This window comes from Haliotis rufescens, unplaced genomic scaffold, assembly GCF_023055435.1.
Source record: "Haliotis rufescens isolate VD_foot unplaced genomic scaffold, xgHalRufe1.0.p SCAF_2, whole genome shotgun sequence".
Classification (NCBI taxonomy): domain Eukaryota; kingdom Metazoa; phylum Mollusca; class Gastropoda; order Lepetellida; family Haliotidae; genus Haliotis; species Haliotis rufescens.
The window spans coordinates 71,486,610-71,505,225 of NW_025963890.1; the positions used below are offsets into that span (position 1 = coordinate 71,486,610).

Here is an 18,616-nt window from a genome sequence, read left to right on the forward strand (position 1 = left end):
CCCCATTTCACCTCACCCAACCTTTCAACATTTATTATTTACAAATGTATTTCCTTCAATATAACACGAAGATATCGGGTGTGACACAAAAGTGCACTCCCAGCACGGTTATCAGCTGAATTACATTTTATCGTAATTGCGTAAAACAACAACAGAAATACCACATACACACACGACACATTTGTGCCACGGTTGAATGAAAAAAATAAACAACTTTATTTACATTAATTAGACGAAGGTTTGATTAATATTCGTAGCTATACATTCTGTTTCCTGTCCGGAAACACATATTTACACTCAATGACGCTCTCTGTACAACAACCAGCTAGACATGGGACAGTCTTTACACTGTGCGGCCCTCTGAACACGATCGGCTCTAAGGCGGTTACGGAAAATTGCGAGGTTGGCCGAAAGACTCATTCGTGACCAACTCGTGTTTTTTGGAAAGAGGCGAGCGGTGACGAATGCGAAAGATTGTGGAGCCGCTATTTCAAGGGAGACAACTCTTACACACGCCATGGCGCCTACCAAGATCACTGGTTGCATTGTCAAAGATCTCCGTTTTCCAACTTCACTCGAGAAGGACGGATCGGACGCTGTGGTATAGTTTGGCATTTAACACATTTCTATGAAAATATAAAATTATTTGCCAAGTATGAGAAGGAAATTACTACTATATAATTCACATTGGGCTATAGATTTCAACTCGGATTTGCACTGCCTGAATTTTCTTAATATAACAAACTTCAAACATTGTTTGTTGCGTGTTTATTCACTGACATATTTATTAAATGGTATGACAAACTCGTCTATTATATTATCTTGTTTAATATCTATCTGGGACAAGGTCGCGTCTTAATCGTGAAGTATGACTGAGCAACTCTCATGCTGATTAGCCAAAGTCGGCGTATCTGTAGGGAGTGAGTGAGTGAGTGAGTGAGTGAGGTTTTACGCCGCTTTTAGCAATTATTCCAGCAATATCACGGCGGGGGACACCAGAAATGGGCTTCACACATTGTACCCATGTCGGGAATCAAACCCGGCTCGTCGGCGTGACGAGCGAACGGTTAGGCTACCCGACCGCCCCGCGTATCTGTAAGTGCAAGGTGTAGTTCGAAGCAATCACGAAAATTCTTTAATTCATGCAATAAACCACGGCTTCTCTCCATTCAATGCGTCGGTTACAATTACAAATCTTAAAGTTGGATTTTAATCGAAAAAATTACGATTTATAGTTCGAAAAGGAATCTGTCTTTGTGATATGAACATCCCTTGTATAACATCAGAGGACCCGTAATCCAAGCAAAGGAAATGCCTTATGCGCTAAACCTTTCTGTTTTTCCTACATTGAACCAGAACAAGGAGCCTGACTACAGTGCGGGGTACTGCATTCTGAAGACTGACTCGAGTCTTGAGGGGCATGGGTTCACCTTCACTTGTGGAAGGGGCACTGAAATAGGTAATGTAGCGACATGCTCCGGGGCATTGTGACGTAGTGGTTAACTATGACTTACATGGAGCATGAGTGAGTGAGTGACTTTGGTTTAACGCCGCTTTGAAAATTATTTCTGTTACGTCACGGTATGTTAGGAAGGAAAGTCTGAATGGTGCAAATCGTAGACGTTGACCATTTTAGTGAGACTAACAGGCAGTGGAGTGATGCTGACAAAATTGATATTCAGGGGGAATCTGGGATTCTAGCACGCATAAGGGACGCAACTCTGCACAGCGGTACAGATAGTGTGGGAATACAATATAGTGAGTGAGTGAGTTGGATTTAACGCCGCTTTTAACATTATTCCAGTTATTCGCGGCGTGTCAGTTTGATGTGGGATGAAAGCCCGAAGTGATGCAGGTCTCACACGTTTACCACTAGGGTGAATCCCACGAGCACGGGTATGGTGCTGACAAACCTAGAAACATAATCGGGGCGAACCAGGATTCGAACCCACAATCATAGGTTTCTGGCGTGCCCAAGGGACGCAACTCAGCACAGCGAATCGCGGCGCCTTAGTCGACTGGGCCACCCGTGCCCCCGAATACAATATAGATTTTAGTTACTGTTATACAGCTACTGACTTGTTGTATTTGATCCGAGTTCAATCACTTGCAGAAATATACATTTTGATTTCAAAATTGTAGAAGTCTGTAAATTTCAATTGCAATACATACTGAATGTGAAATTGAAAAGCGAAACCGACATACATCCCAGCATGCTCTTGTTCCAGTATGCACGGCCATCAAAGCACTGAGCAATCTGGTGGTTGGTCAAAAGCTGTCCGCCATCTTTGCCGACTTCGCCAGTTTCTGGAGGTCTTTGACGAGCGAGGACCAGATGAGATGGGTGAGGGAAGTGATATGTGTGATATAACTTGGATTCAGTTATATCGGGATGTGGGAGGAAAACCTGAAGTGATGCAGGATAACTGGGGTAATATTCATTTTGATAGCAACATTTCTTATACATTCTCTCTTGATTTGTTGGGATTCCGTGTCAGAATAGGCATGTCGCAAAAGCCGACTCGCTGAGATGGCTTTGTTGACCCTCCCATTTGGAAATAACATATGGAACCTTATAACATGAGTGAGTTTGGTTTCACGCCGCTTTTTACAATATTCCAGCAATATCACGGCGGGGGACACCAGAAATGGGCTTCACACATAATACCCATAAGGGGAATCAAACCCGGGTCTTCTGCGTGACGAGCGAACGCTTTAACAACTAGGCTACCCGACCGCCCCAGCTACCATTGGAATTGATTCGTGTGTTTCAACTTTACGAATTCTTAATTGCAGTGATGTTCATGTCGAAAATTCTCTTTGCTTAATGACATGAAAACATAACACTTGTTTCGTTTAACATGAAATACTGAAATCTATTACTTTGGTAAAATCATTCCATTTCTCCGAGTAAATATCCGAAATTTAGATTCCAAAACATGCTGCAAATAACGCCGTGAGTAGTGATTTAGTAATGTGTAAAAAATAGCGACATTTACGATGTACCTAATTTTCAGAGGTCATTTTCAGTACTTTTGCTTGGCCTGAAATGCCAGTGGATGATATCACAGAAAAGGGAATTTCCCACATTATTAAAAAATGTGAAGTGTATCTGTGTGCGTGATGTATTTTGAAATGTATTCGACTTCAAAGTGGGGTCTGAAGAGGAGGGACATATATTATACAGTGTGTTACAATATCTCCAGTATATTATGATAAATATGCAAGCTCCTCGCAGCGACTGCCCGTTCGCGGAGCTCTTTATACTATCGCTGCCACCAGTGAAAGCTCCCGTCTGTGATGGATGGCCACTACCATGCTTGGAGTTGAACTCGCAACCGACTGACTGTCATGTTTACAAACAAGTGATGACTGTCGTGCCGCCGAATACTCTTTCTCCAGATAAATTATTGTCTTTGTTTGTCAGTTTGAATTTCTGTTTCATTACAATTATCTCGTAAATGGTGAAGTAAGAATGTAAGGGGGAAGTTGGCTGATTTTCCGTTCGTCTGCGACCTCGAACCATTCTGATTGAACAAACAAAAGGTAAATTCATCTGGAAATATGGTCAGTTGTTAACCTTTTTAAAAATTCACTATGATGGCATTTCCAAAGACATAAACAAAAGATTCTTGTAATTGCCGTTTCGACACTGGCGGCTGCGATGTTACCGAGAGTGAGTGAGTGAGTGAGTTGGGTTTAACGCCGCTTTTAACAGTATTCTAGCTTAACGTGTCAGCTTAATGTGGGAGGAAGGCCTGAAGGGAAGCAGTCTCAGACGTTTACCACTTCGGTGAAACCCACGAGCACGGGTATGGTGCTGACAAACCTAGAAACAAAATCGAGGCGAACTGGGATTCGAACCCACAATCATAGGTTTCTGGCGTGCTCAAGGGACGCAACTCTGCACAGCGAATTGCGGCGCCTTAGACAGCTGAGAGTGTAACGAAGGTGTCACACGCTGAAAAAAAGCTTGGATAAATAACCTGGACCCATGGTGACGTATCAAAAGTGACGTCACATATCTTAACGCAGAATTCGCTTGTGAGAGAAATTTGATTGGATAGCTATTTTCAGCGTCGTGCGATTCACTAGGGTTTGAAGCTAAAGAGAATGGAGAAATAATACACTGAACAATCGAGGATGATTAAAGTGTTTCACTTGCCACAGCTCGGCCCCGAGAAGGGGATCATGCACCTAGCTGTGGCGGCCATCACTAACGCTGTGTGGGATCTCTGGGGCAAGGTTGAAGGCAAGGTAAGGACTAGACTGGTTCCACTGTTCGTTTGCGCATCACTCTCAGCGCTTGAAGGCAACAGGCTGCAGCCAGAAATTGTGGTACAAACCTACACCATAAACGCATGTAGCGACCAGAACTGCGTTATACAGTCCACAATTTCGTAAAACCCAATTTATAAGTTGTAAATGTAATAAAAGACCCTAGTGTCGATGTTGATTCAGCGAGGCAAAATGACAATAAAGCTAATCGTCTTTTCACTGTAGATATATATGTTTACCTTTGCATTTTCACATTTGTGATTTGTTTGTTGTAATCCCTCTTTCTCATGTCTGTCTTTAGCCAGTTTGGAAGCTGCTTGTTGACATGGTAAGTGTTTTAATTTAATACCCTGGTGACAATTTTGGCTTGCCTAAACTTTGAATTCAAGTGAGCATATGTCGTAGCGCACTGTCCGTTGTCCATTCGTCTGTAAGTCGCAAACGTTTTCATTATCGACGTTTCCTAAAGGTTTATGAAGCTGTATCTGCGGTCTAGTGGATAGAGCGTTTGCGCGGAGACCTGGTTCAGGCGGTGGTTCCATCCCCGGCCGTGTCATACCAAAGGGCGTTAAAAGATGGTACTTGTTGTTACCCTGTCTGACAGTCGGCACTAAGGAGATAGAACAAGGACTGGTCGGATCGGAGTCAGTATACTGTGTTAAACTGCGGCATGGTATCTCAGTGGGCTAGCACTATTAAACATGCAATAGTCCGGAGCAGTACAAGCAGCCACTCACGACGCTATGCAAGTGCAATAATCTTGAATACGACGTTAATCCTCATTTCACCTCACCTATGAAACTGAAACCTTTGCAAGGATTATCCAAGCTACAGTTTCTGATTACACAGATCCGAGTTTTCATTACTGATCCATACCTGCTTGTATCTTTATGAATGTGTGTGCAGTATGTATGTTGCATGAGAAAAATATATAACGTTTTTTTTTATCCAGTTGCCATGCTTAACCTTCACATACCCCCCAATCTAGTTATACTGTCATTACGACCTCCCAATCTGAAACCTTGAATCTATAAATTGTGTATATGATCCTAGCAGTGATGGCTTTACTTATAACTCACAGAATTGTGATCACAATTGTCACATGAAGGCCGCGGCAGCCATGTTGGAAAATAATCATTTCTCCACGTATAGTTGTGAGATATTCATGTTTTGTTGTTGTTGTTTTGATTCTGTCCTTTCTTCAGACACCAGAACAGTTGGTGAACACCATCGACTTTCGCTACATGTGAGTGATTACATGACCTTTAGGGCTAGCTGTTGTCATGTCAGACATCAACTGACATTAACTAAGCACGTCTTCACGTTAAACATCACGTCACCACACCGAAGTCTATGCAACGTCTTCACGTTGAACATGACGTCATCTACAACGACGTCAAAGCAACGTCTCCACGTTAAACATCACGTTATTCACACACACGTCTAAGCATCGTCTTCAAGTTGAATATCACGTCATCTACAACAACGTTAAAGCAACGCCACCTGTGTAGTTTGTAGACGCCTAGGTCAAGAAGTCTATATTTCTAGACCATGGAACCACATCAGAAGGGCTATCAAATATCTGATGATAACGTATCTACATCCACGTGATAATCCATCATAATGCTTAATGATAAGTGACCGCGTACTAGCGTCCATATACTAACGGGATCGGGTGGTCAGGCTCGTTGACTTGGTTGATGAATGTCATCGTATCCCAATTGCGTAGATCGATGCTGTTGATGTCAATCACTGGATTGTCTGGTCCAGACTCGATTATATATAGACCGCCATCAAATACCTTGAATATTGCTGAGTACGGCGTTAAACAACAAGCAAACAAACAAACCAAGGCCCATACTCGTAAATAACCCGCTCCCAACCCTCGTGTGGATTCTGGGTTAGAATAGTTCCGCAGCAACCTGTGTTGGTCGTAAAAGATTACAAACTTTGTGACTTGGTTGATTGCCTGTCGTCTTAACCCGACTGTGTGGATGTTGCTCACAATATCAATCAATTATGATAAGTGACCGCATACTAGCATCCATCTTCAGAGCGATAGTTATTGAAAAGAACAACTTTATTTTGTGAATGAGCGAGTATGTTCTTAACAACCTATTAGCAATATTCCAGAAATATCGCTCAGGAGGGATTAGAGTGAGTGAGAAACATAATCGGGGCGAACCGGGATTCGAACCCACAATCATAGGTTTCTGGCGTGTCCAAGGGACGCAACTCTGCACAGCGAATTGCGGCGCCTTAGGCGACTGGGCCACCCGTGTGCCCCCGGAGGGACTAGAAATGGGCTTCACACACTGTAGGGAACCAAATCCGGACATTCGGATGACGAAAGAACACTTTTACTCTCAGGCAGGACATCGCCCCAAAACATTTCTTCATAAAAACTTATTTTGGGGAACATCTGGTTTCCGGTTCCGTTGCAGCCGACTCTTGAAGATCCGGGGTAGAATAAGTCTTCAGCAACCCATGCTTGCCGTAACAGGCGACTATGCTTGTCGTAACAGGCGACTAACGGGATCGGGTGGTCAGGCTCTCTGACTTGGTTGATGCATGTCATCGATCCCAATTGCGTGGAACGATGCTCATGATATTAATCACTGGATTGTCTGGTCCAGGCTCGATTATTTACAGACCACTGTCATATAGCTGGAATATTGCTGAGTGCGGCGTTAAACAACAAACCAGCCAACCAGCCGTTGCAGCCGAAAATAGTATTTACATTATATACTCACCTACAAAAGAAGCCAAACATTACAGTTTGGTTAATATATGAAGAATTACCCATATTCAAGAGATATTAGATTGGTTCGATTCACAATCGAACATACTAATGTGTTGTGTGAACCGACGTTCAAATGTGACGTCATAGATCCATGACTCGAGATGCATCATTTGCCTCGTGCAGGATCAGCGTGTAAAGTTTGGACTTCACGTGTAGCATATCGTGATAAGAATAAAGACACGCTGTGGTAACAGTTGACTGATTGTTAGTATTGCCATTAAGTGATGCACACTGGAAACACCTCTTCTTAACGTACATACTTCTCTATATGTTTCTATGGTTCGCGTTTCTTTTGGCCGTGAGTATATATAGGTTTGTGGATTGCTGCTGTTTCAGGTCGGATGGCTTGCCAAAGGAAGAGGCTCTTGGTAAGTGAGTGAGTGATTGAGCGAGTGTGGCGGTGAGTGAGTGAGTGGATGAGTGGAAGACCTTTTACTACAATATCTCTCAACTTGAAGATCTGAGCACGCATCCAGAGGCAATATCGTTAGAATCAGATCTTTTACTCCGATAGGATATCTCTCTGTTGGATCTGAGTACACCTCCAAAGGAGGTCGCATCAGGTGAACTTTCCTCTCAGCAATTCAGCGTTTCGGCTTCTATCTTCACGGTACGAGTGAGTGAGGCTTTCCAAGAAGCCATGAACACGAAAATAATCGAGTAATTCCGAATGCAATGAAAATAAAGCTGCCCTTAAATAACGTTGTGGATAATTTATACAAATAATCGATTTTGAGTACCATTATATCTACACATTAAAGGATGTCCTAACTAGGGTATAATTGTGTTCTGTGACAGTTTTTTGTCACTAAGCTCGAAACTGTTGAATCGATAAAGCCGAATCGTTTAAGAAAGCTGACATCTGATTGGATCAAGAATCAGGCAACCTTCACTTTGATTGGGCGGTCAAAGTTTGCTCAGGGTTCGCCTGACGCTACTTTCTATGTTATATATATTCTATATATTAGTTTACTTTCGATTCTACCTGAAATATTCAAGATATAAAAAAGACACATATGTGTGTCAGAATGCTTCCCTCACACGTCCTGATAATTTAGAAGCCGCGACGCTGATTGGCTAGTTAGAAAATTCACCTGACGTGACCTTCAGAGAGGTATCATATTTGAGAGAAAGCTCAGATTTCAGTGACGTTGGAGCGGGACGATACCGTTCGCATTACTGTTATCTCCATGGTAGTTTCGGGGCGGTCGGGTAGCCTACTGGTTAAAGCGTTCGCTCGTCACGCCGAAGACCCGGGTTCGATTCCCGACATTGGTACAATGTGTGAAGCCCATTTCTGGTGTCCCCCGTCGTGATATTGCTGGAATATTGCTAAAAGCGGCGTAAAACCATACAAACTCACTCACTCACTCCATGATAGTTTCAGACTGCGTGTATCTGTGACTAGGTCTCTGGTGAACAACTTGTCATTTAAAAGCGCCTCATTATACCGGCAAACACCAGAAACATGTGGCATGATGCTGCTGCTGCTGCTGCTGCTGCTGATGATGATGATGATTTTCGACCTGTAAGTAATTTCTGGTTCGTCCTCTGTTGCAGCACTTCTGCAGCGTATGGAGCCGGGAAAACAGGAAAGAGGTATATATATAATGTCGCTACTACCAAAGCCCATGACCCCTGAAGATCCGGTTAGAAAAGGTCTCCAGCAACCCATGCTTGTCGTAACAGGCGACTATGCTTGTCGTAAGAGGCGACTAACGGGATCGGGTGGTTAGGCTCGTTGACTTGGTTGATGAATGTCATCGTATCCCAATTGCGTAGATCGATGCTGTTGATGTCAATCACTGGATTGTCTGGTCCAGACTCGATTATTAATAGACCGCTGTCATAAAGCTGGAATATTGCTGAGTACGGCGTTAAACAACACGCAAACAAACAAACCAAGGCCCATACTCGTAAATAACCCGCCCCCAACCCTCGTGTGGATTCTGGGTTAGAATAGTTCCGCAGCAACCTGTGTTGGTCGTAAAAGATTACAAACTTTGTGACTTGGTTTGATTGCCTGTAGGCAGTGTGGATCGTTGCCCACAATATCAATCACTGGATTGTCTGGTTCAGACTTGAGTATTTACAGGCCGTGGTCATATAGCTGGAATACTGTAGGAGTGCGGCGCTAAACAACAAACAAACAAAAATAGACATAAACACTGTATGAGGTGTAACATGTACTGTAAGGGACAATTCTTTCACACCCATTTTCATTCTTGAATTAAATGTTGTAATAGATGCCATATGAATGTTTAAAATTCAGACATTGTCTCTGCTTTATAAGGATAACCCGTTTCAAGGATTTATATCAAAGAATAACGTTAAGCGGAGTAAAAAGAGATGTATATGGATTTGAATAAAATGTGCTGTGACTGCCATTTTCCCCAGGTCAAGCCCGCCTTTAAGGACAGGTCTCGCGCAACGTTTTATTCATCTGCGCAACAGAATTCGTTTTCAAAGGAATTTAACAACTTCCGGTGTTCGACTACGATGTTTCAAAACTTAACAAAAAGTTAACTTCACCCTGATACTATCGACACATTCTTCCTATTGACATAAATTGTTCAGTTGCCTCAAAATGCCGTTCAATGTCCTATTTTACAACACTGACAAATTTCGTAATGGCGGAAAATTTAGAAATGACAGAGGCCCTAGATGAGAACATGAGCAACTATAGGCAGTTAAACGTGTCATCAATAAGCAATTTCCTTTGAATGTTTTGCGGCAAACTGAAAATGAAACTCTCATCCGGTCATAGTCTATTCGTTCGCACAGAAAGCCGTACCGTTTTCAGGAAGTATTTGGACACGAGTAAGTCTTCGACCCAAGGTGATTTTCTGAGCAGATGTTGATAAAGACAGAACAAAAACAACAAAACAATCATCTTGGTTCACATACATGCACATACTGCAATAGTTTGAAGATAGAAAATTCGATATGTTTCGCTCAGTTTAACCCTACTTCCATACCTCTTGGATTTTTAACAAAAATAATTTGTTCCCCACAAAAAAGTAATGTACTAAGTGTTTACCCCATATTTGGACAAGCTGGATGTCCTGAATAAAAACTTAAATTAAAGAATTAATTTGCCGAAAGAATATTTTCCGGTTTGGAAGCAGTGACAGAAAAGTGTAACATCAATCCCAAGCCACGCGATCGAATATGAAATGGTGTGTCCCTTGTAGAAATGATGTTGGACGTATCAATGGGATTTGGGGCCAAATGGGGATCTGCTTGCTTACCATTACAGAACGCAACATCCTCCGGAACGGCTTGCCCTGCTACATCACCTCCTTCGGCTGGCTCGGCTACGACGACGACAAGATAAGGAGGGTAAGCGTTCTTTCATCGTTTTAGATGACGCTCGGGGCTTTATTAAGGAAGAATTAAAGAAAAAATCCATGTTCAAATACCAGCATGCGTCATTATTTTTCATGAATTCCTCAAGCGGGGATAAGTCATCTTCCCCAGACAATGGCGTTAACTGACTATAAAAGTATGGAATTTCCAGGCTCGATTGTAGCGCCCCTAGTAGCTATTACGACTTATGTCCCTTCTTTGTCACTCCTTTTGACCAATCAGATTTCATCTCTCATATCACTTACATTTGCTTCAAACAAAATGGCGGCGCCGAGCTAAGACGATGTGATTCCTAATCAAGATCGATATTGTAATAAAACGAATCTTACTTCGCGAACAACATCAGATCATTTGAGCACCTTGATTAAAAACATGAAAAGATTTGCAAAATAACTCTCTACGCCCAGTTGGCTGTTCACATGCTTTGCAAATCATGCAGTCGCCAGTTGACACCCTTGCCTCTGGAAGATGATAGGGAACCGTGGCCTAGTAGTTAGAGCGTCTGCACGGAGGGTGGAAAGTCGGTGGTTGGATCATTGGCCGCGTCATACCTACATACATAAAAAGATATTATTTGTTGTTACTCCGCCATTGAGGGGATAAAACAAGGATTGGTCGACTCTTGAGTCAGTACACTCTGTTTGAATAGGGTATTCATGTTAAAACTGCGACTTTGTATCTCAGTGGGCTAGCAATTTAAAACGGATTATTAGTTCAGACTTATACAAGCAACCCCACCCCCATTCCCCTTTAACTGATAGATTTACATTAGGGATTAGAGACAATTCAAATTGATACCACGACGATAATCCTTGTTTGTAGCGCTGTAGAGAAGTCATGGCGAAAGGATTTACAAGGTAAAACGAACTGACGCAAATACAGTTGATGGAACCGATCTAATATGTTTGATGTTGGCCCATGCATACTGCACAAATTGGCTTTCAGGGTAGGGTGAGTAAGTTGGGTCTAACGCCGCTTTGAACAGTATTTCAGTGATACGTCAGTTTATTAGACTGACGTGCGAGAAGATTCCGTTCACCACTTTGGGGACACCAACGAGAACGTGAATAGTACTGAAAAACCAAGAGTCAGTGTCAGGTCGAATCTGGGATTCGAACCAACAACCATAGTATCCTAACATAAGGGACGCAATTGAGGCGCCTACGATCAAGAATGACATGCACAATCGTTATAACGCTCGTATGATATGAAAGTCTCGACTATTTATTAAATTCTTTGTTAAAAGTTGAGACAGTAAGTAAAGAGTATTCTCCCCTGTTTGTTTCACAGATTCAAGGCCAAGGTCGGAGGAACGTTGGAAGACGACGTTCGACGTCTCGCCATTATCAGGGAGGAGATCGGTCCAGACGCCCTGCTGGTGAGAGCCTTTCAGACGTGAAGCCTTTCACGTGATGAGTCACGCATATGTCCATGACGCATCAGTGAGTGAGTTTGGTTTAACGCCCTTTGAACAATATTCCAGTTACATCACGGCGTGTCAACTTGATGTGGGAAAAGCCCGAAGTGATGCAGGCCTCAGACGTTTACCACTTTGGTGAAACCCACGAGCACGGTTATGGTGCTGAGAAACATAATTTGGATTCGAACCCACGATCATAGGTTTCTGGCGTGCCCATGGGACGCACTCTGCACAGCTATTTGCAGCGCCTTAGACAACTGGGCCACCCTTGGCCACCCTTACGCATCAGCAGACATGCACCAAACAAAATACAAAAGACACGATCCACGAACCTTCTTGTCATCTCAAAATGCTTAAAATTTATACAAAATATTTTAACCTATTTACGGAACGTTTCCATATTAATCTACATCCAATGTACGTGTATTATTTCGAAAGTAAACTTAAATACGAATTCCAGATCGAAAACGAAAACAGGTTCTCAGTTTTGGAAACCAATATGGCGGCCCCTCGAAACCACAACCGATTTTTCGTTTCAAGTCTTGAATTCTTATACGTGGCCATGATCTATACTTAGCACTTCCTGTGTCTATTTCTCCAGTACGTTGATGCCAACCAGAAGTGGGAGGTGCAGGAGGCCATTGATTGGATGAAGCAGCTCGCTCAGTTCAACCTCACCTGGATCGAGGAGCCCACCAGCCCTGACGACATCCTAGGTCATGCTGAGATTGCTCGGGTTAGTTTCACAAGTCAAGCTGGGATATACATACACTGGGGGCGGTGGGTTAGCCTTGTGGTTAAAGCGTTGGCTCATCACGCCAAAGACCCGGGTTTGATTCCCCACATGGGTACAATGTGTGAAGCCTGTTGTCCAGTGTCTCGCTTATCTTCACAGAGACCCGCAACAGGGGCGATGGAAAACACCCCTAATGCACCATATAAACTTAATAAACCCTCAGATTAGAGGTATTGCTTATCTCCACAAAAACGTGCAACAGGAGCGATGGAAAACACCTCTAATGCACCACACACTTACTAAACCCTCAGATTAGAGGTATTGCTTATCTCCACAAAAACCCACAACAGGAGCGATGGAAAACACCCCTAATGCACCATATAAACTTAATAAACCCTCAGATTAGAGGTATTGCTTATCTCCACAAAAACGCGCAACAGGAGCGATGGAAAACACCTCTAATGCACCACACACTTACTAAACCCTCAGATTAGAGGTATTGCTTATCTCCACAAAAACCCACAACAGGAGCGATGGAAAACACCCCTAATGCACCATATAAACTTAATAAACCCTCAGATTAGAGGTATTGCTTATCTCCACAAAAACGCGCAACAGGAGCGATGGAAAACACCTCTAATGCACCACACACTTACTAAACCCTCAGATTAGAGGTATTGCTTATCTCCACAAAAGCCCACAACAGGAGCGATGGAAAACACCACTGATACTTAATATACCCTCAGATTAGACGTTTCGCTTATCTCCACAGAAACTTGGGCTAGAGGCGATCAAAAGCACCCCTAATACGCCATAGCTTAAATAAATAGGAGGTCTCAAGTATCTCCCCGGTATCCCGGACCAGGAGCGATGGCAAACACCCCTATACACCGTGGAATGACTAAACCCTCAGATAAGAGGTGAACCATTTGCTTCCCCAATAATCCGGGCCAGGAACGATGGCAAACATCCCTGTACACCGTGGACTGAATAAACCCTCAGATAAGAGGTGAACCATTCGCTACCCCAATAATGCGGGCCAGGAGCAATGACAAACACTCCTGTACACCGTGGACTGAGTAAACCTTCAGATAAGAGGTGAAACCATTTGCTGTCAATCCGCTATTTTGGTCCACAATGTTGTCATAATAACCGCGAATCTAAAACTGTTTCTCTTTTAACCAGTTTGAATTGCTTGTATCGTTACAAACCGGGGGCACTGGTGGCCTAGTCGTCTAAGGCGGCGCAGTTCGTAAGGCCAGAAACCTATGATTGTGGGTTCGACTCCCGGTTCGCCCGGATTATGTTTCTAGGTTTGTCAGCACCATACACGTGCTCGTGGTTTCACCGAAGTGGTAAACGTCTAAGACCTGCATCACTTCGGGCTTTCCTCCCACATTCAAGCTGACCCGCCGTGATGTAACTGGAATACTGTTAAAAGCGGCGTTGAACACAACTCACTCACTCACTACAAACTGGTATACAAATTCCTTTCCAATTCGCCTGTCTCGCTTTTCCTCACACAGGCGCTGAACTCCCTGGGAATGGGTGTGGCAACCGGGGAGCACTGCCAGAACAGGGTCATGTTCAAACAGTTCCTCAAGGCCAAGGCTCTCCAGTTCTGTCAGATTGACGCATGTCGTCTTGGAGGAGTCAGCGAGAACGTGGCCGTCATCCTCATGGCCAAGAAGTTTGGAGGCAGGTTGCGTGCTAAAGGGACAATGCTTGTCGTAAGAGGCGACTCGCTGACTTCTTTGATTCATGTCATCGTATCCCAATTGCGTAGATCGATGCTCATGATGTCAGTCACTGGATTGTCTGGTCCAGACTCGATTATTTACAGGCCGCCGTCACATAGCTGGAATATTGCGGCTTCAAACGTCTAATCTGGTTATTTGTATGTGAATCAATGCCATTTCGTCTTATCCCCCAGACCGCCTCCGTGGTCTAGTGGTAGAGCGTCCGCCCGAAGAGCGGAAGGTCCGGGGTTCGATCCTCGGCCGCCTCATACCAAAAGATGTTACAAGATGGTATTTGTTGTTACCCTGCCTGGCGCTCGGCATTAAGGGGCTAAAACAAGGACTGGTCGGCTCGGAGTCAGTATACTGTGCCTGAGGGGTATTCATGTTAAACTGCGGCATGGTATCTCAGTGGGCTAGCACTATAAATCGGCAGCAGTCCGGACTAGTACAAGCAGCCACACACACACACACGTACATGCACGTCGCTATATAAGTGCAATAATCTTGGATGCGACGTTAAACCCCATTTCACCTCACCTCTTATCCCCCAGAAATCTCGATATGCCCCTACACGGGTGGGATGGGGATGTGTGAGTTATTTCTATTTCGTCTTCTCCCCCAGAAATACCGGTTTGCCCCCACGCGGGTGGGGTGGGGATGTGTGAGCTGGTACAGCACCTGTCTGTGTTCGACTACATCTGCGTCTCAGGGACGTTCGAATCCAGGTATTTCCGAACCCAGTCCACTGGTTGTCAAGTCTCGTTTATGTACTCAAGTAATGTCACCTTAAATATATGCTGGATATAAAACAGCCTTGGTATACTTGGTATTTCACTAAATAAATTGTGTTAAAATAACATAGTCCCTTACATGTTTTATAACCCAGAATGTGTTTACGTCACCCATTTCGGCTGATTGACACCTCTAATAATTTATAGTTTAATTTTCCAGTAACAACTTTTGTGAAGAATTGACCTTCACTTTGTGTGAGTTCATTGGAGTATGAACCGTCATAGAGTGAGGGCCAAACTGTATGAACGTCGGAGCTTGGTCATGTGACCGACCTTTCGTCCCATTGAAAAACCGTATATCGTGTAAACTTCAAATTAAAAAATTATTAAATATTGAATGCTGATATTTATTAGACAACTGCCTTGTATTGGCCTTGTTCAAACAACAGTCTACGAGTACTTGAGACCGCCTACGTTGTCAAGTGGTAGAGCGGAAGGTCGGGATTCGAATCCCGGCCGCGTCATACCAGAAGACGTTAAAAGATGGTACTTGTTGTTACCCTACCTGGCGCTCGGCATTAAGGGGCTAAAACAAGGACTGGTCGGCTTGGAGTCAGTATGCTGTGTCTGTGTGGGTAAACTGGGTTAAAATGTTGTATGTTTCAGATGGACGGAGTATTCCGAGCACCTGCACGACCATATGGTGCACCCTGTGCAGGTGCGAGACTGCAGGTACACAGTTCCGCAGGTTAGTAACATGCTGGACAAACGATAACGAAAGGTGGTTTGTGTTTGTTTTCAGCTGTATGGCGGCGTTCTGTAAATAATCGTTTTAGAGCAGAAAATCCATTATGACATCATGAGCATCTATCTACGCAGTTGACATACGATGACATTTTATCAACCACGTCAGCGAGCTTGACCACCCGATCCCGTCAGTCTCATCTTACGACAAACAAAGTCACCGTTTACGGCAAGCATGGGTTGCTGAAGACCAAGTCTGACCCGGATCTTCACGGGTCTATTAATTCCAGCTATGTGCCAGCGGTCTGAAAATAATCGAATCTGGAACAGACGATCCAGTGATTGAGTCATGATCATCGATCTACGCAAATGGGATACGATGAGGAATAACGATAAGGGTTCATCACTCCTGTAGGAGGTGTGGGGCGGTCGGGTAGCCATGTGGTTAAAGCGTTCGCTCGTCACGTCGAAGACCCGGGTTTGATTCCCGACATGGGTACAATGTGTGAAGCCCATTTCTGGTTTCCCCCGCCGTGATATTGCTGGAATGTTGCTAAAAGCGGCGTAAAATCATACTCACTCACTCACTGTAGGGGGTGTTACAGAGTCTCGTGAGTCCGCCCTTAGTACCCCGCAGGGTCGGTGGGGTAGCCTAGTGGTTAAAGCGTCCTCCGAAGACCCGGGTTCGATTCCCCACATAAGTACAATGTTTCGAGCCCTTTTCTGGTGTCCCCCGTCACGACATTGCTGGAAAGTTGCTAAAAGCGGCGTAACCCACTAGATTGAATGCACTACGATCGAGACTTGATTATTTACAGACCACCGTGTGTGCTGCGTTAAACGATATTCGCTCACTCCTGCAGATTGAGTGAGTGAGTATGGTTTTACACCACTTTTAGTAATGGTTCCGCTATATCACGTGTGAATTACGACTCAACGACTGTGTCTATCCTTTAATTCAGAGTCCCGGCTACAGCTCCGAGGTGAAGGCCTCGACGCTTGAGGACTACTCGTTCCCCGGGGGTCGGGTCTGGAGGAAGCTCATCGCGGAGGGCACCCACGAGGGTTGATAGGGAACTCCGGGGTCGGGGCTAGACTGGAACCTGTCTCTGTTTCAAAACAAATTGAGAAATTATTTACATTATAGCCAATATTACATTCTATTATTGATAAGAGATTTGTCAAGTCTAGAGTTGGGGTGTGTTGCGGATGTAATACAGTAAAGTACGGTTATAACGAACTCAAAGGGACCACTATTTTTTGTTCGTTATAACCGTAGTTCGTTATAAACAGATATATACAGCAAATGGACGGGACCAAAAAGAGTTCGTTATATCAGCCAGTTCGTTATCAGCGTGTTCGTTATAAACGTGATTATTTCTGTATGGGCTTGAACTCTGGAAGAACTAATTGGGGAGCAGCTGAAAATGGATCAGGCTTGAGATATTAATGGTCATATCTGGCTTAGAATCTCTCAGTGCAGTCAAATGGGTGCATGTTAATTATCCACATTCTATTACTCAAGGGGCGGTCGGGTAGCCTAGTGGTTAAAGCGTTCGCTCGTCACGCCGAAGACCCGGGTTCGATTCCCGACATGGGTACAATGTGTGAAGCCCATTTCTGGTGTCCCCCGCCGTGATATTGCTGGAATATTGCTAAAAGCGGCGTAAAACCAAACTCTCACTCACTCACTATTACTCAAGACATAAACCTATACAAGTGATGGTTGGATCGTTGATAACCTATATCAGTTGGAGGACGTAATGTGAGTACTACGTTTGGGCGCTGTGGTGAACATAATTAAAGGTAGCCATTGATCGATATCCAAGGACTGGAAGATCTCGCATAACATGTGACCTAAATACGCCAAATAATTTAAGCCTCGTTTTCGGATTAAGTAGCAATTGGAATGAACACTCGATGCCTATCTTTACTGATATACTGATGGAAACAAATAAAGCTGACACGCCATGATATTACTGAAATAATGTTCAACGCGGGGTAAAATCCAACTCTCACACTAAACACGCATACGGTATGTCAAGTCAAATGAGTGCTACCGTTTCTATGAGGTCCTTGTTTCTTCCCAGTATGCATGCGGTAATTGAATGGGTTTTTTTCTGTTCTTGGAATGAGCCATGTTTTCAGACAATAAAATCATGTAAGCACAAGTGAATTTCAGAATTTTATTGGACTGATTGTTGTGGTTACAGATGGGACTCTGTACAAAGAGATGTTTTCAACTGAATAAACAGAACAAAAAGTTATGGAGTTCTAAAGCCATGATCAACATGTGGACATTAATGTTCATGTCATCACCAGGAGTAAACACCATATATACCCGTGAAGATCCGGGGTCGAATGTCTTCAGCAACCCATGCTTGCCGTAACCGGCGACTATGCTTGTAAGAGGCGACTAACGGGATGGGGTGACCAGGCTCGCTGACTTGGTTGATAAAAATACGTACAATTACAGGGTATGCGGCGATATATTTATGAAAAAAGGTTAGTATCATACGAAAAAAATATATAATAGAATTTGACTCAAAGTTACTCAATATTTTATCATAATGAAAAACACCTAGAGTTCAAGTAGTCGCGATTCTCGCACATGAACAGAAACACCGTTCAAGGTAGCTTCGAACCAAACTCGTGATGAGCCAGACAGGAACTTATTTGCTTGTCCGCGACTATGGTGGATTACTCGTGTCCGTTATCGAAACCTAATACAGTACAGGGCCCCGTTCCACAAAGCGATCTTAGTGCTAATACTGCCGTAAGTCTATGTTAAAT

At 43.7% G+C, this 18,616-nt stretch overlaps 1 protein-coding gene across 1 annotated transcript; it reads left to right on the forward strand.

Moving 5' to 3' along the window:
• The first annotated feature begins 464 nt into the window (after positions 1-464).
• Positions 465-18,246, forward strand: LOC124133188 (mitochondrial enolase superfamily member 1-like). The gene is made up of 16 exons (XM_046497460.2): positions 465-601; positions 1,357-1,459; positions 2,229-2,344; positions 4,171-4,257; positions 4,580-4,606; positions 5,484-5,524; positions 7,418-7,449; positions 8,642-8,680; positions 10,341-10,423; positions 11,273-11,307; positions 11,741-11,828; positions 12,472-12,606; positions 14,133-14,304; positions 14,971-15,073; positions 15,746-15,827; positions 16,786-18,246. Exons 1-16 carry the CDS (start codon positions 518-520, stop codon positions 16,891-16,893), a joined length of 1,335 nt encoding a protein of 444 aa, XP_046353416.2. The 5' UTR covers positions 465-517; the 3' UTR covers positions 16,894-18,246.
• The last annotated feature ends 370 nt before the right edge of the window (positions 18,247-18,616 follow it).

Coding starts and splice junctions, on each gene's coding strand:
- LOC124133188 (XM_046497460.2), top strand. CDS start 518: ATGGCGCCTACCAAGATCACTGGTTGCATTGTCAAAGATCTCCGTTTT. Junction 7,450..8,641: donor GCCAAAGGAAGAGGCTCTTG/GTAAGTGAGTGA, acceptor CCTCTGTTGCAG/CACTTCTGCAGCGTATGGAG. Junction 15,828..16,785: donor GCAGGTACACAGTTCCGCAG/GTTAGTAACATG, acceptor CCTTTAATTCAG/AGTCCCGGCTACAGCTCCGA.